This window comes from Bubalus bubalis, chromosome 20 (assembly GCF_019923935.1).
Source record: "Bubalus bubalis isolate 160015118507 breed Murrah chromosome 20, NDDB_SH_1, whole genome shotgun sequence".
NCBI lineage: Eukaryota > Metazoa > Chordata > Mammalia > Artiodactyla > Bovidae > Bubalus > Bubalus bubalis.
The window spans coordinates 45,106,071-45,131,180 of NC_059176.1; the positions used below are offsets into that span (position 1 = coordinate 45,106,071).

The 25,110-nt window shown below is 38.4% G+C and overlaps 1 protein-coding gene across 5 annotated transcripts in view; it reads right to left on the minus strand.

Moving 5' to 3' along the window:
- Positions 1-3,528: 3,528 nt before the first annotated feature.
- BTBD1 (BTB domain containing 1) overlaps positions 3,529-25,110 on the minus strand; it is a 47,722-nt gene continuing 26,140 nt past the window's right edge. For 4 of the 5 annotated variants that reach the window (XM_025271751.2, XM_025271752.2, XM_025271750.2 and 1 more), the window contains 4 exons: positions 16,720-16,912; positions 9,516-9,603; positions 5,916-6,062; positions 3,529-5,393 (listed from right to left, as the gene is read on the minus strand). In XM_025271751.2, the coding sequence (XP_025127536.1) occupies positions 5,235-5,393; positions 5,916-6,062; positions 9,516-9,603; positions 16,720-16,912 (587 nt within the window). In that variant the 3' untranslated portion in view covers positions 3,529-5,234. Of the gene's footprint in view, positions 5,394-5,915; positions 6,063-9,515; positions 9,604-16,719; positions 16,913-25,110 lie in introns of those variants that run through there. The other variant, XM_025271753.2, reaches the window with a different exon arrangement.

Here is a 25,110-nt window from a genome sequence, read left to right on the forward strand (position 1 = left end):
CCACCAGGGAAGCCCACCTGGAGCATAGTGGAAACCTAAAAACCGACAACTGTTTTATTGTTGTGTCTCTAATGGTATTATTTAAACCTCACCATGGAAGCACGGCTAGAAAGGTAGGAGTTTAGCATTATTTGTAAAGAAAGTATATTGCAAATTTGCTTACTAATTATATAACAGAATTATCTAACAGATACGCAACGTGTGCTCTTTAATCTGGCTACAAATACAAATAAAATTGTGGAAATGCCTCCTCTTTCTAAAAAGCGTACAAATCTAATTAACATGCCACGGTTTCAATCAACAGTGTAGAATTTAACTCTGGGTGTTTGCATTTATTGCAGTCAGCCATGGATGAGGGAAGCAGCCTGCAAGGTCCAGAAACATAGGGAAGCAATATACTTTCTTTACAGATTTTCTATGTGAATCAGGTCAGGTCTTGAAAAATGAATAATTTCAAAACCATTCTAATCAAGCTGTTAGGCTGAAGTTGAAATGTTAGTAATGGTGATGATGGTCATAACAATAGATCATATATAACTGCTCAACTCCAACCTTTCTAGCCATGCGTCCATGGTGAGGTTGCCGCTTTTCAGGTTTCCACAATGTTCCAGGCACTGTGTTAAACTCAACATACACAGTCACAAATTTTTTTGTTTTCATTTTTATTGGAGCTCCCTGGGAAGTAGGCTGACTGCTGAGGGAGACCGCACTGTGTGATTGAATGCATGGTCCCAGCCTGATCACAAGAAGGATTAAATGTTAGCCCTATTTTTCTTGAGATTTAACAAGACAAACTAGAGCTAATTATGATCACTCTTATTAAATTTCTGCCCTGCAAATTTGGAAACTGATAATGCAGACTTGGTGTATGTGAAAGACAATTAAGATATATGATTCAGTGCTGTCAAGTGGAAATTTTCTATTAACAGTGCACCGTTGGATGATACAGACCAATCATTTACATGTTTATTGTTTAGTCGCTAAATTGTATCTGACTCTTTTGCAACCCCATGGACTGTAATCTGCCAGGCTCCTCTGCCCACGGGACTTCCCAGGCAAGAATCCTTTACCACTAAGCTACCAGGAAAGCCCCTTATGTAAGTTTATCACCTCTCAATTTTGTGCACTTAGTTTTTAGATTTTCTTTTTTTGGTATGGCTCATTGGTAAAGAATCCATCTGCCAATGCAGAAGACTTGGGTTCAATCCCTGGGTTGGGAAGAACCCCTGGAGAAGAGAATTGCAACCTACTCCAGTATTCTTGGCTGGGAAATTCCATGGACAGAGGAGTCTGGCGGGCTACAGATCAAGGGGTCGCAAGAGTCAGGATACAACTTATCAACTAAAAGGGACAAGCACCGTTTTTAAAGTCTTCATTAGATTTGTTACAACACTGCTTCTGCTTTGTGTTTTGACTTTTTGGCCATGAGACATGTGGGATCTTAGCTCCCTGAACAGGGATCAAGCCTGAACCTCCTGCAGTGGAAGCTGAAGTCTTAACCACTGGACCACCAGGCAAGTCCCTATGCACTTATTTTTGACTCCTAGTGCCATCTGCTTCAGTGTTACCAAGGTTCACCTCAGGCTGAAGGAATAATACTCATGTGCCACAAAGCATCTGAGTGGTTTTAAGATGGAGAGAGGTTCATGAGGTCACAAGCAAGGATGCAGCAGGGGTGGCTTACAGAAGGGGTGTCAGTCTGTGCTGCACACATCAGTCTTGGGAAGATGACCAAAATTCCAGAGCAGAGAGCTGAGCTGGTGAAACTCAGAGTCCCCCTCTGGGGATGATGTGGAAGCAACTCTCAGAAGCATGGCTCTAGGGTGCATCTTGGAGAAGGAAATGGCAACCCTCTCCAGTGTTCTTGCCTGGAGAATCCCAGGGACGGGGCAGCCTGGTGGGCTGCCGTCTATGGGGTCGCACAGAGTCGGACATGACTGCAGCGACTTAGCAGCAGCAGCAGCAGCAGGGTGCATCTGGATGGCCAGGGTTTAAGTACCTACACACTACTATGTATAAAATAGAGGGTGGCTCAGCTGGGAAAGAATCTGCCTGCAATGCAGGAGACCCAGGTTCCATCTCTGGGTCAGGAAAATCTCCTGGAGAAGGAAATGGCAATCCACTCCACATTCTTGCCTGGGAAACCCCATGAACAGAGGAGCCTGGTGGGCTATAATACATTGGGTTCCAAGAGCTGGACACAACTAAAGCGACTGAACACCATATAAAATAGGTAACAAATGAGATAACCTGCTGTACAGCTCAGGGAACTCTACTCAATGCTCTGTAGTGAACTAAATGTTAAGGAAATTCACAAAAAGGGCATATATATATATATACACATACATACACATATACATATATGGGCTTCCTTGGTGGCTCAGACAGTAAAGAGTCTGCCTGCAATTCGGGAGACTGAGGTTTGATCCCTGGATTGGGAAGATGCTCTGGAGAAGGGAATGGCAACCCACTCAAGTATTCTTGCCTGGAGAATCACATGAACGAAGGAGCCTGATGTCCATGGGGTCGCAGAGTCGGACACGAATGAGCCACTAACACTTTCACGTATGTATAGGTATAGGTGATTCATTTTGTTGTACAACAGAAACTAGTCCAACACTGTAAAGCAACTGTGCTCCAATAAAAATTAATTTTTAAAACTGTGAAAGAAACAAAAAACAAAGCACCTGTTGAGCTCACTGGGGCCCTGAGAGTATTGCCTGCCTGTGACCTCGCGGGGCAGTGGTTTTAGTGCAGCATAGAGAAAGCCTCTGTTCCTCCTTGTTGGTTTAACTGTACGATACACAATCCTGTAAACAAATTAATTTCCCTGGGGACTTTTGAAAGCATCCTAACTGTATTATCATTTTTCTGCATAAAGGAAGCTTAGCAAGAAAACAATTATGGAATGGACTTGAAATGATCTCCAAATGGCCATCAAAGAGAGATGGCAATCCACAGACATGCTGGGGAAAAAAAAAGTTTCTCTTGTTAAATCCAGATTTGTTTATTCTGAAAGCTTGGTTGACTCTCTCCTGTTCTTTTTTCCCTTTGGGCAGAAATTCTTTGGCACCAGTGTTTTAAAAATTTAAATATCCACAGCCTTTGTGCTCTGTCCCCTCACTCCAACCTATTATCAAGGCCAAGGAATTCTCAAATTTGGCCTGTTCTGCAATGAGCTGACCAGGCTGGGGCGGGGAGGATGAGTGGACAAGCCACTGCAGTATTCTTGCCTGGAGAATCCTGTGGACACAGGAGCCTGGTGGGCTCCAGTCTATGGGTCTGCAAGGAGTCAGATACTGACTGAGCAACTGAGCACACATACACACACATCAACAAAAATAATGTTAAACCTCAATTAACTAGAACTTTTATTCAAAACAGTGCCTTTGGCAACCCATTCCAGTATTCTTGCCTGGAGAATCGCTTGGACAGAGGAGCCTGGTGGGCCACAGTCCATGGGGTCACAAAGACTCAGACACAACTGAGCAGCAAACACTTTTAGAAAAAAAAGACAAGTAACAAAAATAAAAGGATAATATTTATTTATTTATAATTCCAGGGGATGTCCCATATCAATAAACTGTTCCATTTCTTGTCCCTTCTATGACTACTTTCAGTTACAATCATTCAGTGTAACACATTTGAAGCAACTGAAATACTTCAAGTGTCAAAAAACATTAACTTACCTCTGACATACTGTATTTTTTAAGGCAGAAGTATTTTCTGCAGTTGTATTTTCCAGCAAAACTAAAGAGTGTTTGCTGGTTAATCTTCAGTTTACCAGACCACACATTTCAGAGTTATTCCAGTTAACTGAGGTTTACAGTCTTAAGATCATATTACCAGAGAGGGAAAAATTTCCCTTTTCCTCTAGCCATTTAAAGAGACCTCTGCCACCAACATACCTCCCTATCTTCATGAAAATATCAAGTGAAATACTACTTTAGATGGAAATTTTTTTATCCTAATTACCATTTAGAAAAAATTCTTTTTAAGTTGATACTAAAGAGAATTGTGATTTCTGCACATCTTCCACAACTATTTGATAGAGCTTAATTATACATTTTAAATGAGATAATCATTTTCAAGGGAAAGAAAAAGAAAGTTATTTATATAAAATTTTTGCTTTATAAAAGTGTATAAATATCATCCTGCCAATATACCTTCCATCCCCTCCTAAGGCAGCTGCACCTGTGACAGTGAGGTCGTAAATATTAAATCTTATTTCTTGGATAGAACTGTGTAGCTGTTCAGAAAGTGTATTTTCCAGCAGGTGTGATTCTGTTGGATATCAAAGCAGTTGTTAGAGATGTTAGTATTTCATTCTATTTCTTCCTCTGTAAGATTATCAGCAAATGTTGAGTTGATGATGTCTGTTTAGCCAGGCACCACCACCACCACCACCATCACTTCAATTTTGGGAATTCTCAACAGCATGCCTCATTCAGAGAGATGGGTATAGTTTATATATACTATAAACTTTAAGTGATAAAGATTACATGATAAAGAATCCAGTCTTAAAGTACACCTTTAGATCCTCTGTTCATAACAGATTACTGTGAATTTGTACAAATTCAATTTATCGTTTAAAACTGTACCATGTAATATATTACTAGATTATTATGAAATATTTTTCCTATAAATGCACTCAAAATTTTCTGAGGCATTTGTTAAGCCTATTTCTAGCGATATGCCAAATGCTAACAACCAGATATTTCAAAACTCCAAGGATGAAGTCAGCTTCATTTTCTGAAAATTAACTTGCGTTAGTAGGAATTCTGTGGAAATACTGACCTACTTCATCTTATGTAACCTTCAAAATAGTTCAAACAGAAACAAACAAACAAAAAACAGAAACAAGCTACATAAAACAAGAATCTTTCAATTATAAAACTGCTGAAATATCATGAGTCAGCTGATCTAAGAAATTATACAAGATAAAGCTGAAAGAGCTGTTTTTTTTAAAAACAATTAAACCCATTCTTTTTTCCCTTAAGGTTACAAGAAAATGGAAATCACTCATTAAATCATGCAGAGATTTAAGTCAACATTTATTTACCTAAGAAACCAAAATGTCTCTTATCTTACAGTTATAAATATTCATAACACGCAAACTCTTTTTTTGTGACCAGTTCTTTATGCCGTTGAGACTAGACTGCATGGTACTGCTTAGCCGGGGTGTATTACAATGCTGAATTAGGTATTGCTCAGCTGGATGTTATAAAGCTGAATTACGTATAAAATATTATTTCTGGTATTTGCCCATCTTCTATTGAAGTGCCATTATTATTGCCAGGAGAACTAAAAAAGAAAAAGACAGTCTTGCTAGCAGTAGGTGTTTCATGCACCACTTTCTTCAGTCCTTTTGTGCCATAGTGGGAATCTGGACCCTAAATGAGAGCAAATGGTTCATTAGTAATTTTCATTTAATAAGCACTCAACTGGACATGGCATTTCAATTAGATTAACGATCTACTTTATTTCTTTATAGCTCTTCTATAAAAATTTATGCCAAGTCATTTACTGAAAAATGTAGTTTCTGCTACAAGCTAATTGACTAAAATTACTGAACGCAGAGCTTGGATATTAGAGAACAGTGAAATGGTTTAAAAAACAAAACAAAACAAAGCTGTTTTATCTTCTATTAAACTTGCAATCTCCTGCTCAAACAAAGGGCTACTAGATTCTTGTGAAGAACTAACCATTTCTTCCTGAGCAGAGCTGTGCTGAGAGGCACTGCTTTTCTCAAAGCTGTGGTACAATTTAGCTCCCATCTTCCTGCCTTCCCTGCTTCCGCCAAGGATTTATTGTGAGTGATTCTCAGCTGCTACTGAAACACATGCTCTGCAACATGCGGGAGAAAACCCCAGGCCCTGCAGCTCACCAGGTAGAACATTCAGGAAGACTCTTACTTTGAGTGTTGCGCATGCCATGTAGCACAAGTTGGGCAGGATCTCTATGGGTTCTTTGAACATGACCCTGAATGTGTTAGCAGTTCCGTCACAACTGAATCCAGTATCGTTTTGTCCCAGTGTTTGTTTTTTTTCATATTCAATGATCTGTAATTTTTAAAAGAAAAGTTAAATTTAAGTTACATCAACTGAAACACAGTTTCCTAGAAAAGAATATGAAGCCCTTAGGAACAGCACAGCAGGCTTCTACTTCTTTCTGTTGTCATTTTTCTCTGCCATCTCTAACCACCAAAGATGGCTTGGAACACGCTGTCAGAAAATGCATTCACCACAGTGAGGATGAGAGGATGTCAGACAACTGGGCCGTGGCTGTAGAAGAGGAGCTTCTAAAAAGGACACATGGCTTGGGAACTGGTGTTAAAGAATGTGTGGATTTTAGAAACCTGAGGGAAATGAGCCTTTACTCCTTGCTAGCCTCTGTCTTTGGAGAAGGCAATGGCACCCCACTCCAGTACTCTTGCCTGGAAAATCCCATGGACGGAGAAGCCTGGTGGGCTGCAGTCCATGGGGTCGCTAAGAGTTGGGCACGACTGATCGATTTCACTTTCACTTTTCACTTTAATGCTTTGGAGAAAGAAATGGCAACCCACTCCAGTGTTCTTGCCTAGAGAATCCCAGGGACGGCGGAGCCTGGTAGGCTGATGTCTATGGGGTCACACAGAGTTGGACATGACTGAAGTGACTTAGCAGCAGCAGCAGCCTCTGTCTTATTGCTGGGAAATTCCTGTAACATCCTATGTGGATATTTAAAATATGATAATTCTGTCTGTCCCATAACCTGTGCCAGGCACTGAGACACGCTCAAGGAGCTTCTAGTCATGAGAAGACAAGTAAACAGGGACAATTCAGAACAGCACCTGCAGTAGGAGAGTTGTGCTTGAGATGAAGTGGAGGAGGACAGGAAACACTGATTTTATCAGGAAGTGGTGAGGCTCCACAGAAGAGTTTTAAAAGCTCAAGCCAGACGTCCAGGTTATAAGAGAAAAGTCTTCATGCAAAGGCAGTTATGTGTGGAAGCCAAGGCTCACAAAGCCATCTTTTTGCATATTTCAGATAAAAAGAGTAATAGGAACACAGGCTGAAGCAGTACATGCAGTGGAAGATTGGGACAGTGGCTACCTTGTGGGGAGAGACCAGAAAAAATCACGCGGGATGCCTGGGGTGCTGTAATGCACTGTTCCTTCATCAGGCCGCTGGTTACACAAGCGAGTCCACAGTATATGAAAAGAAGTCATACACTTATAACTATGTGTACTTTTCTGTATATACAATTGGCCCCTGTGGACGTGGAGGGCTTACTGTATGACATCTTTTTATATAAGGGGCTTGAGTATCTATGGATTCTCGTAACCACATGGGGTCCTGGAACCAACCCCTCGAGGATACGGAGGGACCACAGCTCAGTAAAAAATTTAAAAGAAACAAAAGACATGCTGGCACTCAGGAATAAAGTAGCGGAGACACAAGATTTGGCTGTGGCAATGCAACCTAGAGCAAGCCACTTCACTTCTCTGAACCTCAGTTTTACCTTTTAATTTGGGAAAAAATTTGTTTGCCTTCTTCCTAAGGCTATTGTGAGAATCAAATTATAAAACTAGAGCAACAATGACAGCAACAGACTCTGTTAACACTTTACAGGCATTGTCTCAACTGGTCCTCAGAACATTATAATGGAGGTACTATGCCTATCAAAGTAAACAAGGAAACTGAGGCTTACAGGGGTCACATAATCTGCCCACAGTCACACAGTGGAGGTAGCAGAGTTGAAATTCAAACCCTGGGAGATCCACCTGGTAATGTATCTAGAGGGTGCATAAGACCAGTCACTCAGTGGAAGAACATAAAGAGAAGTCCTATTTCTATTCGTTTTCTATTTTATCAGCTAAGTACACCTATAACCCTGATGCCCTCCCTCAGTTTGTCAACAAGGGCTTTGGAGTTTCATGTAACACGTGACAGGCACTGAAGAAGAGAGGGCTCTTCAGCCATAGAGAATGATCATGGGGCCCTCGCTCCCCAAAGCCTGCAGATTACACAGCCTGCCTAAGTGGGTTTAAGATCCTATAAGATAGGATCTCAACAATATATACAGTAAAACCGGGAGTGATCATGAAAATCTTTATACCTCTCAGAGGTCTTCTGTGATTTTTTTATTTTCTAACCTTTAAAATCTCTCAGATAAACAAATTTCAGTGGCTTTTGAACCTATTTGTTAAAAATATTAAAACTGTAACTTTCTGATTTATAAGAGCAACGAATTGATATGAATGATATAAATTTACAGCAGAATTTCACTAGATTTTAGTGGACAGGATTTAAAAATGAACATGATTTCATTAGCCCAGCCAATAAAGCAATTCTTCCATTTGGAATGAGGTGTCTTTGAGAGGGGGCTTCCCTGATAGCTGAGTTGGTAAAGAATCTGCCTGCAATGCAGAAGACCCCGGATTGATTCCTGGGTGGGGAAGATCCGCTGGAGAAGGGACAGGCTACCCACTCCAGTATTCTTGGGCTTCCCCTGTGGCCCAGCTGGTAAAGAATCTGCCTGCAATGCGGGAGACCTGTGTTTGATCCCTGGGTTGGGAAGATCCCCTGGAGAAGAGAAAGGCTACCCATTCCAGTATCCTGGCCTGGAGAATTCCACAGACTGTATAGTCCATAGGTTCACAAAGAGTTGGACATGACTGGGCTACTTTGCGAGTCTTTGTGAAGAAGGGAAGTATCTTTTCTGGGTGTTATCAGACAAGGTCTTTGAATTGTCGTGTGGTCCTAAAGACTAATGATGCATTTTGATCACAAAGTTCACTCATGTTTTCACTATTAAAAATAGAATATTAATAACATTTTGGAGGGCAGTTTTTTCTGTTGATGGAAGTCTGAAATATTGTTTACTTCCTTTTTTCCTTTGTGTTTTTATTTATGTATAAAGTTAGTATAGTATTGCATAGGTGTATGTGTATAGTAGATAAAAGTACAATGTAGATGTGTTTCAAAAATAATTTTACTAACTAGGGCATGCAATGGAAAGTGTGGAGAACACTGGTGGACTGGGAGGGAAGGAGAGAGGAGCTTCACTTTCTTCAAGGGTAAGTGATCATGCCTTATCTGAAAAAACTGAGGTGGAGCAGACCTAAGAATGGGGCAGGGCACAGTCAGACCATCAGAGATCAGAGATGTCACCAGGAGTTATAGGAAATTCGGCAGTTTCAAGCTCTAGAGTTCAAGTATCAGGAAGAAAGCAGGTGGGTGTTTGCAGATAGCCAGTGCAGACAGGAAGGGCTAACAGAAGGGCTTCCTGGACAAAGGAGAGCTCCTTATAGTGAATGCTTCTGTTAAGAGCCCCAGGACCCCAATTTTCTGAAACCACACACTTTACATCAATTGTAAAAAGGAACCCTCTAGGCTTAAAATGCTACTAGTAGGCTTTCTGATGCCTTTGATAATTATACTGAAACTTGGATTTCATCAAAACAATACCTTACTGCAAAATTACACTTGTTATATATTTCAGATGGTATAGAGTGGGTAAAAAAAGTGTACCTGTATATTCACTTGATAATCCGTGGGACCATGAATAGAGCCATATAAACCAAATCCAACTATAGAGATTCTTCTGTTAACTGTGAACCTAAGGGAATGAGGCCAAATATCAAATAACATACAAAATTCAGTAAGCATTCATGTTCTAAAGGCTTATACATTTTTTAAGTGTTACTCTAACTTTGCTCATAATAAAGAAAACTATTAAAAATTAAACATCCTGAGAAATGTCTTCTGCTTACCCAAAACCTCTAGCTAGAGTAACTTAATGGGAATTTAACTAGCATCTGTTGCCTGTACTGTACACCTTTGAGTCAAGCATTTCAGCCTACATGCCCACTTCTGTTGTGATCATTTTAGTCCACATCTGCCTGCACACCTCCTTCCTGAACACAGATGTGTCAACCAGCAGCATCCCAAACTGACAATTCCTCAGCTGGATGACTACTTCAGTTCAGTTCAGTTCAGTCGCTCAGTCGTGTCCAACTCTTTGCGACCCCATGTATAGCAGCATGCCAGGCCTCCCTGTTCATCACCAACTCCCAGAGTTCACTCAAACTCACGTCTATCGAGTCAGTGATGCCATCCAGCCATCTCATCCTCTGTTGTCCCCTTCTCCTCCTGCCCCCAATCCCTCCCAGCATCAGTGTCTTTTCCAACGAGTCAACTCTTTGCATGAGGTGGCCAAAGTATTGGAGTTTCAGCTTTAGCATCAGTCCTTCCAATGAACACCCAGGACTGATCTCCTTTAGAATGGACTGGTTGGATCTCCTTGCAGTCCAAGGGACTCTCAAGAGTCTTCTCCAACACCACAGTTCAAAAGCATCAATTCTTCGGCGCTCAGCTTTCTTCACAGTCCAACTCTCACATCGACCACTGGAAAAACCATAGCCTTGACTAGACAGACCTTTGTGGCAAAGTAATGTCTCTGCTTTTGAATATGCTATCTAGGTTGGTCTACTGAGGGCCTATTAGACGGAGGCACTGCGCCTGGCCCTGCGGAAATAATGGTCAACAAGACAGTCTCTGGCCCTATTGCACTTATGTCGAGGACACTGATTATAGATAAGTAAACAAAGAGTTAAATCATTAATTATAAACTGTGCTAAGAATTGTGAAGGAAGCAGGCTGCTCTAACAGCATAGGTGGTGGAGGACTTGGGCATAGGACCTGAGTTACACCGGTGGATCAGAATGGGATTCCACACTAGAACAACAAGCAGGTCCAGTCTGGTCACTATAGTTAAGAAACAGACTCACCTTACTCCATTTATAAACGTATGAAAACTAGCATTAAGCACAAATGGCACAAATGACTGTATAATAAGAAAGAATCTATAACATAAAGGAGTCATTCTCAACATTTCATGTTTCAAGAATTGAAGTCACAAGTTTAATTTTACTATTACTACTACCACACCATGACCACTTTATGAGCACATCCTGTGTTAGGCACTGAGCCCAGTTCTTTATATGAAATATTTCCTTTAGTCATAATAGTTCTATACACTAAGTCACAGTATTATTTTTATCATCCTCAGTTTTTATAGTTGAAGAAACTGAGGTTTGGAGAAATCAACCTGCCTGGATTAAAACTGCATACCTGAGCTGGGACACAACCCCAGGGCTGCATGAATCAAAAGGTCATGCTCTTAAACATCATGCTAAAACTCCCAGTATGAGACTCTCCTTAAAATTTAAAATATTTATAATATAGTTTTATAAAAAAGCAATATACTATTCTAAAAAGTTAGAAAATGTAGCTAAACAAATAAGAGGAAAAATTTAAAGCATCTCTATATATCTAGAGATAACTTCATTTTTAATTTGGTGCATTTCCCTTTCAGACTTTTACTTCTATTTTTAAAGAACAGAAAAATAGACTTTTTTCTGTGAATATACATGTGCTATTTAAAAAACCATGTCAGTATGTATTTTTATAACTTCATATAAAAAGGTGAAAGATTATTACCGATTCATTTATTTAATTCCTATATGTTAGATAATCTAGGTTGTTTGCAATTTTTGTTATATAACAATGCCATGATGAACAATCTTACAGCTAAATCATTTCACAGTGCCTTGACTATTTCCTAGAATAAATTCCTGTAAGGAGATTTTCTGGGGAAAATAAAAGGTATATTCTTAACTTTATCAAACTGCTCTCTGGGCAGATTATAAAACTTTACACCCAAGAAGGAATGAAAATCACTGCTATCTCACTCTCAACACAAGTATCATCTTTTTACTGTTGAGAAACTGATGACTGACAAATTCTATTTATATTTGATTATTAACGAGTTTGGGCTTCCCTCTTAGCTCAGTCAGCAGAGAATCTGTCTGCAATGCAGGAGACCTGGGTTTGATTCCTGGATCAGGAAGATCCCCTGGAGAAGGAAATGGCTAACACTCTAGTACTCTTGCCTAGAGAATCCCATGGACAGAGGAACCTGGTAGGCCACAGTCCATGGTGTCGCAACAGCTGGACACGACTTAGTGACTAAACCACCACCACCACCATTAATGAGTCAGCACATTTGCCTATATGCATACTGTCTACTGGATTTTCTCTTTTAATGAAAATCCCACCCATGTTCTTTCCCCTATTTCTCAGCTGAGGAGTGTCTTTTTCATGTGGATTTGAAAGCTCATGCTTTGTCAATAATATCCATTTCAGAAAGTTTCATTTGTCATTTATCTTTCAATTTTATGGTGGTTCTGGACGTAAACATTCTGACTTATTTGTAGTCCAGTTATGATCTATGCCAAGTTTAGAAAGGCCTATCTCATCCTTATAATAAACATTCTGTTCCAACACTTTCTAAGTTTCATTTTTTTAATGTTAAAATTTTAATTTATGCAAATGCTGGAAGATGGCATCAGTAAAGACTGAACTTTATTTTCCCAGTGGTTAATTCTTGCCTCACATTCTGAATGTTCATTTACATTAGATTGGTTTCCGAACTCTTTATATACACTATCTTATTATAGCTTTACGGTATTTTTCTTATTAATACCACTCTCTTAAAAGAAGTATTTATTTTTGCAGATTAATTTTGGAATAGTTTTTCCATCCCACCCCTCCCTACCAAAAACATGCGACCTCTATAAGGAACTGCATAACACAGAGGTTAGTTTGGAAAGATACTGTTTGATTTCAGTCAAAGTTCTCCAGTTCTTTAGGTGGTATACCACACTGTACATTTCCTATAGGATTTAATTCTGCTACTTTGTTATTTGTTACTATTGCAGGTGGGTCTGTTTTTACTATTATAAATGAAAATTCAAACATTAAATTTTTTTCTTTTTGGCTGTGCCGTGTGGCTGGCAGGATCTTAGTTTCCCTGATCGAGGATTGAACTTGGGCCTCTGCAGTGAAAGTGCTAAGTTCTAACCACTGGACTGCCAGGAATTCCCTAAAAATTTTTATTGTGGCAAAATATATAACAAAATGTACAATCTTAAGTATTTTAAAGTCTCTAGTTCAGTGGTATTAAGCACATTCAGACTGCTGCTAACCACCAGCACCATCCATCCCTGTAATGGAATTTTAATGACATGAGAACATCACTGGCTTTTGCAAATACATTTTGTAACTGACTACTATTCTTTTCTATTGGTTCTAACAGATTTTTACTGATCCTGAAGCTGTCTGGGTTGAATACTTGTTCTCAAAAGGCTTTCTACCCCAAGGAGGTATGCTGTTTTCACGAGGATTATGAAGCACTACTAGCAGGCAGCCAGGGGCACCAGGTTTGCTGCAATGCTTGGGACAGGCTCCCAAAACAAAGAACCCCTATCAGTTCAAGTGTCCGGTCAGAATTCATGCAGATAAAACACCTGTTTTTAACTATGAGCCTTGAACCTAATTAAAACTTATTTATAGACCAAAGATTTTTACGGCAATTTTAATATTCACTGACTTTTACAAGAGGTGATTACAATTCAAATCAAGGAAGTAGAATTTTGGTCAATTCTCATTGTTTATGGTAGTTATATTTTATAGTTTTCACAAACACAGAATCAGCAAATACTAAACCACTGCTCTTGGGGGAATATGTATGCACACCCCAGGCTTCCCTGGAGGCTCCTGCCAATGCAGGAAATGAGGGTTCAATCCCTGGTTGAGAACACCCTCTGGAGAAGGAAATGGCAACCCACTCTTGTATTCTTATCTGGGAAATCCCACGGACAAAGAAAGAAGCATGGAGGGCCACGGTCCATGGGGTCGCAAAAGAGTCAGACATGACTTCGCGACTAAACAACAACACACACACCTGACTTACGTGGAGTATAATCTTAAATTCTAAGAATGATTCAGATGTTTCCTGGAAATGACTGAGAACGCGCTACTGGTGTTGATTTGGGGGTCACAAATAAATTCTAGTGAGTAGATGAGTTCTCAAATATGGAAAAATAGGACGGACTATAATGTGCTTTGCTTGAAAACCTTTAAAGAAAACGACAAAATTGGCAGCAGCACTCCACACCCTGTTCTCTGCACCTGCAGCTGTCTCAGAGTGCTGGTGTGCACAGGTACTATGTCTGATTGCTTCTTGTCTTTTGTTGCTGCCCAAGTGCCTACATGTTGAGGTATGCATTTTATTTTACTATCAGTTACATTTATTTTCCTTTACATTACAACTAAGCCATTATACCACTTAAAAAAAAAAGAAACACAGGCTTCCCTGGTGGCTCAGTGATAAAGAATCCGCAGGGGACAGGTGTTCAATCCCTCATCCAGGAAGATCTCACATGTGCAGAGCAACTAAGGCCGTGCACTACAACTACTGAGCCAGCGCTCCAGAGCCTGTGCTCTGCAACAAGAGAAGCCACCGCAATAAGCCCAGGCACTGCAACTAGAGAACAGCTCCTGCTCGATGCAACTAGAGAAAAAGCTAAAACTAAATAATTATACAAGAAAAAGTTACTCTTAAAAGAAAAAAAGAAAAAGAAACACATTATAAATTTCATTTCAGGTTACTAAAGGGGGGAATACAAAATATTTATTATAAAAGAGGGAGACCTAGATCTGATGGAGTACAGAACTACTAACATAGATGTTATTTGCAAAAAATGAAAAAGACTCTTCCTTTCCAATATTTATTTATATTGAAGTATACTTGATTTACAATGCTGTGCTAATTACTATGTTTCTTTATCCTTTATGCCTACATCAATCAGTGTTAAAAGAATACTGCTGAAATCAGCAAGGTTACCAGGCACCCCTATCTTGAGGGTTCAATAGTCTATTGTATTAAAATAAGTATTCCTCTAGACCTAGCCTATTAATGGTTATACCTGGATTAAGGATGAAATTTTATCTAAAGTTTTTGACATCTCTCCAAATACACTGTTTATTTTCCTTTGATCTGCTACCATAGTGAGTTAAAGTAACACTAGTATTGAGCCATTCTTTCAAACTCCAAACTTTCCCTTTTATGGTTTCTTTGCACTCCTTTTCTATTGATGGACTTTATTAGGAATAGTCCTACAAAACTCACTGTTGGATGGATGCTACTTTAAAAGATGTTCAATGCATCACTCAGTGTCCTCTTTCTAAGAAACCACAGGAGGAACTTAAGTCTCTGTATCTGAAATGGCCACCCTTCTCCTGAGCAATATGTGTGCCTTTCATGTTATAAACACTTCAATTTCTGTAACTTTACAACTTCAGAACCAAACTTAAGATGTCAGAACTTGGATCTTGCATATTTATCTCCACTGGATGTATTTTTCCAACTCTGATTTATCTTTTTTTAAATTGGAGTATAGTTGATGTACACCTATTTCTGACTTACACCTACTTGCTTTTATAGTATTATCCTTGTGAGGTACTGCTAGATTCAATAAGCTATTTTCGGTAGGATGTCTTTTCTATATCAGTGAGCTTGTTAGATTTCTGTATAAGGGTTGGGCTTCCTTCAATAATTAACCAAGAAGTATTTTCTTCTTTGAATGTTCAAGGAAACAATTTGTTCCCTGAAGGTCTGATCAAACTCACCTGTCAAAACCACCTTGTGAAGGGACAGTTCTTTGATAACTTTTAATTTCTTCCATGGTAACTGGTCTAGTCAGGCTTTCTTCTTCAGTCAATTTTGATTATTTATATTTGCCTATAAAATGATCCATTCCATGAAGATGTTCAATTTATTAGCACAGAGTAAACCCAGAATTAAAATAAAAACATCCTCAGTATATGATTATATTCCATTATTTGTAGATGTAGTTTATTACCTTTGCTAGAGATTTACTTTATTGGTCTTTTTCAGGAACCAGCTTATGGATTTAGCAATTCTACTATTTTTAATTCATTAATTTCTATGTTTATCTATTTCTTTTCTCTTTTCATATGGTTTTTTGCTGTTCATTTTCTAGCTTCATGGGTGAAATGGTTAAATCATTTATTCCTACTCTATTTAGTAAAAGTAGTTAATTATTGCTAATTCTCTCTGTGATGCTTTGGCCTCATCCCCTACGTTTTCATATATAGTATTCTCACTGTGTGAATTACTACTAAATAGGCCACAAATGCATTCTTATTTCTATTTTAACCCAATAATTATAGGAGTCCTTTCCCCCTTGGGAGTTCTCGTTTTAAAAAAACTTGCTGTTAGTTTCTAGTTTTACACCAAAGTGCTATTAACATTCAATAAGTGAAAAATCCAAAAGGTAGGTTTTACGAAAACAGATGCATATCCTATTTTCACATTTAGACTAAGAAACACGGTAGGGCAAATATAAATTCCAAAAGGATTATATGCATACATCTTTTAAGATTAAAAAATTTTTTCCCATTCAAAATTGTTATAAATGTATACTGAGGTATTTTCCATGTAACATCTATGCAAAGAGAAAACTTACACTAAACTGAGTTAATGTTCAATGTATTACACTGTAGCCCTAAGACTGTTAAAACAGTGTTTGATCAATTAAGGTCTAGACTTCAGCTCCCCACCAGTGACAATCCTTACAAAACTCATAGCCCCATTCAATCCTTCCTTACTTTACCTGTTTCCTGAAAGGTTCCCTCGCTCATAATTCAGTAAGGAGACCAGTAAGCCTCCCTTGTTGCTGTATCAAGTTAGACATGTATTAAACAAAGTATAAAATAAAATGTGGTTAATCATCTCCCAGGATATGAACAGAGAGTCAAAGGCTAACCACTGCCCTGCCCACTCCTGAGACTCCAATATGGCAGATACCTGATCCGGTCACTTGTGCCACTGTAGCCCCACCGGCTCTCTACTTGCTGGAACCTATTGATGCAGCACTCCTTTCCTCTGAGGCAGCATCTCGGTCGATCAATGTATTCAACACGGGGTTTAGGATTGACAGTGAAATGAAGAAAGAGATTGACCACCTCCCGATCTGATAGAATTCCAGACTGAGCAGGACCTGTAGAAATAAAAGCATAAACCTCAATAAAACTAACTTCACTACAATTCCTAACTGTGTAATAGTCTACATAATAAGGTGAATTCAAATGGGAAAGATGTAAAGCAAAAATGAGGTAAAAAATCTTAGCATATGTTCAGTTCAGTTCTGTTGCTCAGTCGTGCCCAACTCTTTGAGACCCCATGGACTGCAGCACACCAAGCTTCCCTGTCCATCACCAACTCCCGGAACTTGCTCAATATGTAATTTTGTAATTACATAATATAATATGTAATTTGAGCATATATTTAAAACTTTTACTAAATTCATCTGAGGTTAACCTAATATATAAGTGTGCAAATCACTGATAAATCAAAGCTTAGGTGAAACCTTGAGCTCAGAGAAAGATCTCTGGACTTTGCTATCCATTCACCCTCTCTGAGGATTCTGTTTATCAGAAAGGAAAAGTGAAGAAATGCTTATAGTGGTAGACAAGAGTTATTCTGACCTTTCCATTCCTCACCTGTCTGAGGCTATAATTGAACAATGGAATATATACAGGTGGAAATAGATGGCACAGTGCTCTTTCACTGTGAGATTTTGAAATTAGCAGAGGGCAGGAGTTAAGACTTGAAGAGTTGTGAAAGCAGCATATCACATGCTAACTTCTCTCACTCACTGCTTCTAAGAAAACTCCAAACTGCTTAAATTTACCCAGGAATAAATGCTATTCCTCATAAAAGATGCCAGGAGATCTCTTCCAAGGCTGGAAAAACAATTTAAATAAGAGATTGCAATACACTATAAATTTGGTTTCAGTTCAGTTCAGTTCAGTTGCATCCGACTCTTTGAGACCCCATGAACTGCAGCACGCCAGGCCTCCCTGTCCATCACCAATTCCCAGAATTTACCCAATCTCATGTGCATCGAGTCGGTGATGCCATCCAGCCATTTCATCCTCTGTCGTCCCCTTCTCCTCCTGCCCTCAATCCCTCCCAGCATCAGGGTCTTTTCCGATGAGTTAACTCTTCACATGAGATGGCCAAAGTACTGGAGTTTCAGCTTCAGCATCAGTCCTTCCAATGAACACTCAGGACTGATCTCCTTTAAAATGGACTGGATGGATCTCCTTGCAGTCCAAGGGATGCTCAAGAGTCTTCTCTAACACCACAGTTCAAAAGCATCAATTCTTTGGCACTCAGCTTTCTTCACAGTCCAACTCTCACATCCATACATGACCACTGGAAAGACCATAGCCCTCACCAGACAGACCTTTGTGGCAAAGTAATGTCTCTGCTTTTGAATATGCTATCTAGGTTGGTCATAACTTTCCTTCCAAGGAGTAAGCGTCTTTTAATTTCATGGCTACAATCACCATCTGCAGTGAGATTTGGTTTAGGAAGCTATAAATCAGATTTTAACAGAAAACACCCTAATTTTTAATAAAATATTTTAAAATATCACACACAAAATATATCAACCTGCCAGACCTAGCCCTATGGTTCATTTGGAATCTCTGGATAGAGAATAGTCTGAATAGAGACTGTAAAGAAGAAAAAGTACAATTACAAACTTAAAACATGCATTTTAGAGGGGCAAAAAAACAACAGAACTGGAACGGCATAAGATCAGAAGAGAGATGGAGGTGAAAACTCATGTAACTTTCTGAGAATAACAAGAGGTAAGACAAAAGAATTAAAATGTTAAACGTTATTAAAATGGATGATAAAAAGCAGAGTTCAACATACAGTAACTAGCATTCCTAAGAACTAACAAAAATAGGATGATGCAGTAATTCAAGGTACTGGTACATCTCGCTTTATTATGTTTCGCAGATACATTTTTATTTTTTTCCACAAATTAAAGGTTTGTGGCACCAAACAAGTCTATTGCCGTCATTTTTCCAACAGCGTTTGTTCACTTTGTGCCTCTGTGTCACATTTTGGTAATTCTTACAACACTTCAAACTTTTTCATTGTATTTGTTATGATGATCTGTGATCAGTTACCTTTGATGTTACTACTGTAATAGTTTTGAACCACACCCATAATAAGACTGTGAACTTGATGGATAAATGTGTGTGTTCTGACTGCTCCATTGATCAGCCATTCCCATCTCCTCCTGAGATACAACAATAATGAAATAAGGCCAATTAACAACCCTACAGTGTCCTCCTGTGTTTCAAGAAAAAGCAACAGTCACACATGTCTCCTTTAAATCAAAAGCTAGAAATGATTAAGCTGAATGAGGAAGGCACGTCAAAAGCTAGATCTCTGGCACCAAACATTAGCCAGGCTGTGGATGCAAAGGAAAAATTCTTGAAGAAAATCAGGTGGTTCTCCATTGAACACATAAATAATAAGAAAGCGATATAGCCTTAAAGCTGATGTGGAGGAAGTCTGAGTGGTTTGGATAGAAGATCAAACCAGCCACAACAGTCCCTTAAGCCAGAGTCTAATCCAGAGCAAGGCCTAACTCTCTTCAATTCTGTGAAGGCTGAGAGGAGTGAGGAGGCTGCAGAAGAAACATCTGAAGCCAGCAGAGGTTAGTTCAGGAGGTGTAAGGAAAGAAGTTGCCCCCTGACATAGAAGGGCAAGGTGAAGTAGCTGATATAGAAGATGAAATGAGTTATTTAGAAGATCTAATTAAGATAATTAATGAAGGTGACTACACAAAACAACAGATTTTCAATGTAGACAAACAGCCTTCCATTGGAAGAAGATGTCATCTAGGACTTTGACAGCTAGAGAGGAGAAGTCAATGCCTGCCTTCAAAGGACAGGTTGACTCTCTTGCTAGGGATTAATACAGCTGGTGACATTCAGCTGAACTCAAGGCTCATTCACCAATCTGAAAATCCTAGGGTCCCTAAGAAGTATGCTAAATCTGGATCAAAGAGTGTAGAGTTGCCTTATTATTTAAGAAGTACATTTTGTAAAGTTACAGATTCCTCTGATGCATCTGGGCAAAGTAAACTGAAAATCTGGAAAGGAGTCACCATTTTAAATGCCACTAAGAACATTTATGATTCATGGGAAGAAGTCAAAATATCAAAACCAAATAAAGTTTGGAGGAAGTAAATTGCACCCCTCATGTGTAACATTGAGAGGTTCAAAGACTTCAGTGGAGAAAGTAACTGCAGATGTGGTACAAACAGGAAGACAACTAGAATTAGAAGTGGAGCCTGAAAATGTGACTAAACTGCTACACTTCATGGTAAAACTTGAACACATAAAGAGCTGCTTCTACAGATGAGAAAAGAAGTTTCTTGAGACGGAATCTCCTCCTGGTAAATATGCTATGAAGACTGTTGACATGACAACAAAGGATTTACAGTATTACATAAACGTGGTTGATAAAGCAATGGCAGAGTGTGAGAGGGTTGTCTCCAATTTTGAAAGTTCTACTGTGGGTAAAATGCTATTCAACAGCATTGCCTACCACAGAGAAATCACTTGTGAAAGGAAACAATTTGTGAAAGGAATCAATGTGGCAGATTTCACTGCTGTCTTATTTTAAGAAATTGCCAAGGCCACCTCGATCTTCAGCAACCACCACCCTGATTAGTAAGCATCCATTAACATCAAGGCAAGATGCTCCACCAGCAAAAAAATTATGACTTGCTAAAGGCTCTAGCGTTCTTTAGCAATAGTCTTTTTAAATGTAGTTATGCACTTTGTTTTTTTAAGACATAATACTACTGCACACTTAATAGACAACAGTATAGTGTAAATATAACTTTTATATGCACTGGGAAACCATACAATTTGTGTGACTCACTCTACTGTGATATTCAATTTATTGCGGTGGTCTGGAATCTAACCCACATTATCTCCAAGAAATGCCTGTATAATAAAATTTTCTTAGTTGAAAAAAAGTCTTCATATCATGAAAAACACTTTCAGATACATACCATATACCTATCTAAAGAAAGTAATCAGGAATACACTCGGGATGAGCACTAAAACCAATACAACCTATAGTTAAGTCCAAGAGAGTTGTATTTTTGTAGCATGTTGTGTGGGTGTACAATCTACCTAAAGTAGTCAAAAGGTAAAAGGATGAAACACCATACTAACATTCATATCTGAAAAAGAAAGGCCAATAAATACTGTTTTATTATGAAATGGAGAATTAAGAAAATTGAAAGGGAAAAAATTAAATGCAAATTTATTATTTCCTAATCTCTAGAAGGAAAAAAAAGTGTTAAACACACACAGTAGCAAAATAGAGAATATAAAGGGAATTCTCCCCAAAACATTTTTGAAAAATATAATACAGAATAATATGCACAACAGAAAACGGCATGCACAACAGCAAAAGAAGAAATGTTATTTGACTACATAAAAATATTAAGAAGTCTGTGGGATGGAACAGCCTACGTTGGAGAACAACTATGGGCTTCCCTAGTGGCTCAGATGGTAAAGAATCCGACTGCACTGCAGGAGACCCAGGTTCAATCCCTGGGTCAGGAAGATCCCCTGGAGAAGGGAATGGCTACCCACTCCAGTATTCTTGCCTGGAGAACCATAGATGAAACAGTACATAAAACAGTTATTTCACATTAACAGTGAACAACTGAGACAGTGTTTCAGAAGCGAAGTGTACTGAGATTAAGCCGTATATTTGTCATCACTTTCTCCTTGGAATACTTGCTGATCTGCTTCACAGAGCTTTAATAACACACAGAAACGGCAATCTAGAAACTATAGTAGTCCTCACTCAAATGAAGAGACAAAAAGCCACCAAGGCAGCCAGACAATGATCTGGAAGAGAATACTTAATAGACAAACAAGATCAACATCTTGTGCATCACTTCTCCTTGAAGTATTGGTCAATTCCTAAGCTATGCACAAGAAAGAGAAAACCATGACACCAAGAAACCAAGCAGAAAGGAGCTGCTAAGAGATAAACAGTTAAAGAGAAATTTCTGTCTTAATGTTGGGAAGAAAAATGCCCAAATATTTGAAAATTAAGCTATGTATTTATAGCCCTTGGATCAAAAAAAAATTACCATGAAAATAATTTGTATTGAATGGCAATGAAAATACAACATATCAAAATTTCTGGGGGAAAAATGGATGTTACACAGAAAACTAGACATGAAAAGAATAAAGTTGAAAGCCACTGTTTTAGGTATATCTCAAAAAGTCATAATGACTAAGTAAATAATCCTCAGCAAATTAAAATTACAGGAAATAATAAAGAAAAAAGCAGAAATCAGTAAAATGGAAAACATATATAAAGAAATTAATAAAGCCAGAAGTCAGTTCTTGGAAAAAACTAACAAAATGGATAAACTCCTAGGCAAGGCTGATTAAAGGCACAATAAATCACTATCAGAAATGAAATAGGGGACATAATTTAGATTTCACAGAGATAATAAAAGGATATTACGAAATTCACATTAATAAATTAAAGGTCTAGATGAAACTGTTACAAAAGAGGAAACCTGAAAAGTCCTACTCTATTCAAGAAATTGTATCTCTAATTAAAATACTTCCACAAAGAAAACACTAGATTCAGATAGCTTCACTGATGAGTTGCCCTAAACATTTAAGGAAAAATAGCACCAATTTTATATAAACTCTTGAATACTGAAAAAATAAATATTCCTTAGTTTTGTATGAGTCCAGCATAAACTTGATAATAAAAAATCTGATAAATTAAGAAAAATTATAGACTAATGAAAGAAAAATTGTAGACTAATTTCACTCATGAAGCAGTCCTAAAAATATTTTTTAAATTTGGTAAAGAGGATATAGTAATATATAAATAGTATATAAAGAGGATATAGTATATATAGTAATATATAAAAAGAATAATGCATGACAACCAAGTCTGGTTTATGTAAGGAATCCAAAGGTTTAACTTGGACAATCAAACAATGCATATTAAGAAAATTAAAGGGGAAAACTGCATCACTATCTCAAGAGAGGAGAAACATTTGATAAAATTCACAATAAAACTCTTAGCAGAGTAGTAATAGAAGGAAACTTTCTTAATCCAATAAAGGCTATCTACAAAAAATTAACAGCAAGCATAAATTCCTCTGTTGGGAAATACTGAAAACTTTCTGCCTAAGATGAAATAATACAAGATATCCACTTATCCGTACCTCTTAGAATGCTCAAGCTTCTAAGTCATACAGTAAGGCAAGAAAAAGAAATGTCTTAAGGATCAGAAGGGAAGAACAGAATTATCATTGTTTGCAGATCACATAACTGTACATGTAGGCTATGCATAATGAACTCCAAATGAATTATTAGAATTTGTGATTTTAGCAAGGTCACTAGATACAAAGTCAATACAGGAAAACCAACTGCACTTCTACTGGCAAACAATTAGTTAGGACATGAAAATTAAAAAAACAATCACTGTAATAACATTTTGCAAGCCAAATATGTACAGAATAAACCTACCAAAAAATATGCAAGACGGCTACCAGAAAACTCAAATATTAATACTACTAAGAGAAATTTTTAAAGACTTAAATCAAAGTTTATGGATTAGAAAACAGAGTATCATAAAAATATCAATTATCCCCACACCAATCAATGGATTCTATGCAATTCCAATCAGAAACCCATGACTTTTTTTTGGGTGGAAACTAACAAGCTGCTTAAACCGTTTATATCAAAATACTTAAGACCAAGAATAGCCAAGATAATACAGAAGAACAAAGCTAGAGGATTTTCACTATCAGATTTCGAGATTCACTTTAAAACTACAAAAATGAAAACTCCACAGATTGGTTCAAGTATAAATAATACAACAGCAGAGTCGAATAAACATTACAGAAATAGATTCATTCATATATAGTGAGTTCATTTACGGAAGTTAGCACTGCTGTAGCTCAGTTGGTAAAGAATCCGCTTGCAATGCAGGAGCCCCCGGATTGATTCCTGGGTAGGGAATATCCGCTGGAGAAGGGATAGGCTACCCACTCCAGTATTCTTGGGCTTCCCTTGTGGTCGAGCTGGTAAAGAATCCATCTGCAATGCAGGAGACCTGGGTTTGATCTCTGGTTTGGGAAGATCCCCTGGAGAAGGGAAAGGCTGCCCAGTCCAGTATTCTGGCCTGGAGAATTAGTCCATGGGGTCACAAAGAGTCCGACACTGAGCAAGTTTCACTTTCACTATCATTGTTGCTGGCTCAGACAGCAAAGAAGCAGCCTGCAATGTGGGGGTCGTAGGTTCGATCCCTGGGTCAGGAAGATCCCCTGGAGGAGGAAATGGCAACCCACTCCAGTATTCTTGCCTGGAAAATTCCATGGATAGAGGAACCTGGAGGGCTAAAGTCCATGGGGTTGCAAAGAGTCACTTTAGCACTGCTGGGCATGGAGGCAAGAGTAGTTTTTAATACATAGTCACATGGGGAAAAAATGAATCTTGACCCCTAACCTCACACCACACATATGTGTGGGGAAAAAAACCATGAAAAACAAAAACCCAATTGGATTACAGACTGAAAAGTTTAATGAAAAACAATAAACTTCCTAGAAGAAAACCTAAGAGAATATCTTTTATCACCTTGAGGCAGGTAAAATTTCTTAAGGAAGACAAAAAAAGCCTTCACCTTAAACAAAAAGATTGATAAATTCATTCATTAAAATTAAGATCTTCTATTTATAAAAAGACAGCATTAAGATAATGAAAAGACAATTCACAGACTGGGGGTATTAGCTGTATATACACACATTATATATGTGTCTAACATATTCTGGATACAAGTCTTCTGTCAGATTATATACACTGAACAAAGCTAGTGGAGGTGATGGAATTCCAGTTGAGCTATTTCAAATCCTGAACGATGATGCTGTGAAAGTGCTGCACTCAATATGCCAGCAAATTTGGAAAACTGAGCAGTGGCCACAGGACTGGAAAAGGTCAGTTTTCATTCTAATCCCAAAGAAAGGCAATGCCAAAGAATGCTCAAACTACCACACAATTGCACTCATCTCACACGCTAGTAAAATAATGCTCAAAATTTTCCAAGCCAGGCTTCAGCAATACGTGAACCGTGAACTTCCAGATGTTCAAGCTGGTTTTAGAAAAGGCAGAGGAACCAGAGATCAAATTGCCAACATCCGCTGGATCATGGAAAAAGCAAGAGTTCCAGAAGAACATCTATTTCTGCTTTATTGACTATGCCAAAGCCTTTGACTGTGTGGATCACAAGAAACTGTGGAAAATTCTGAAAGAGATGGGCATACCAGAC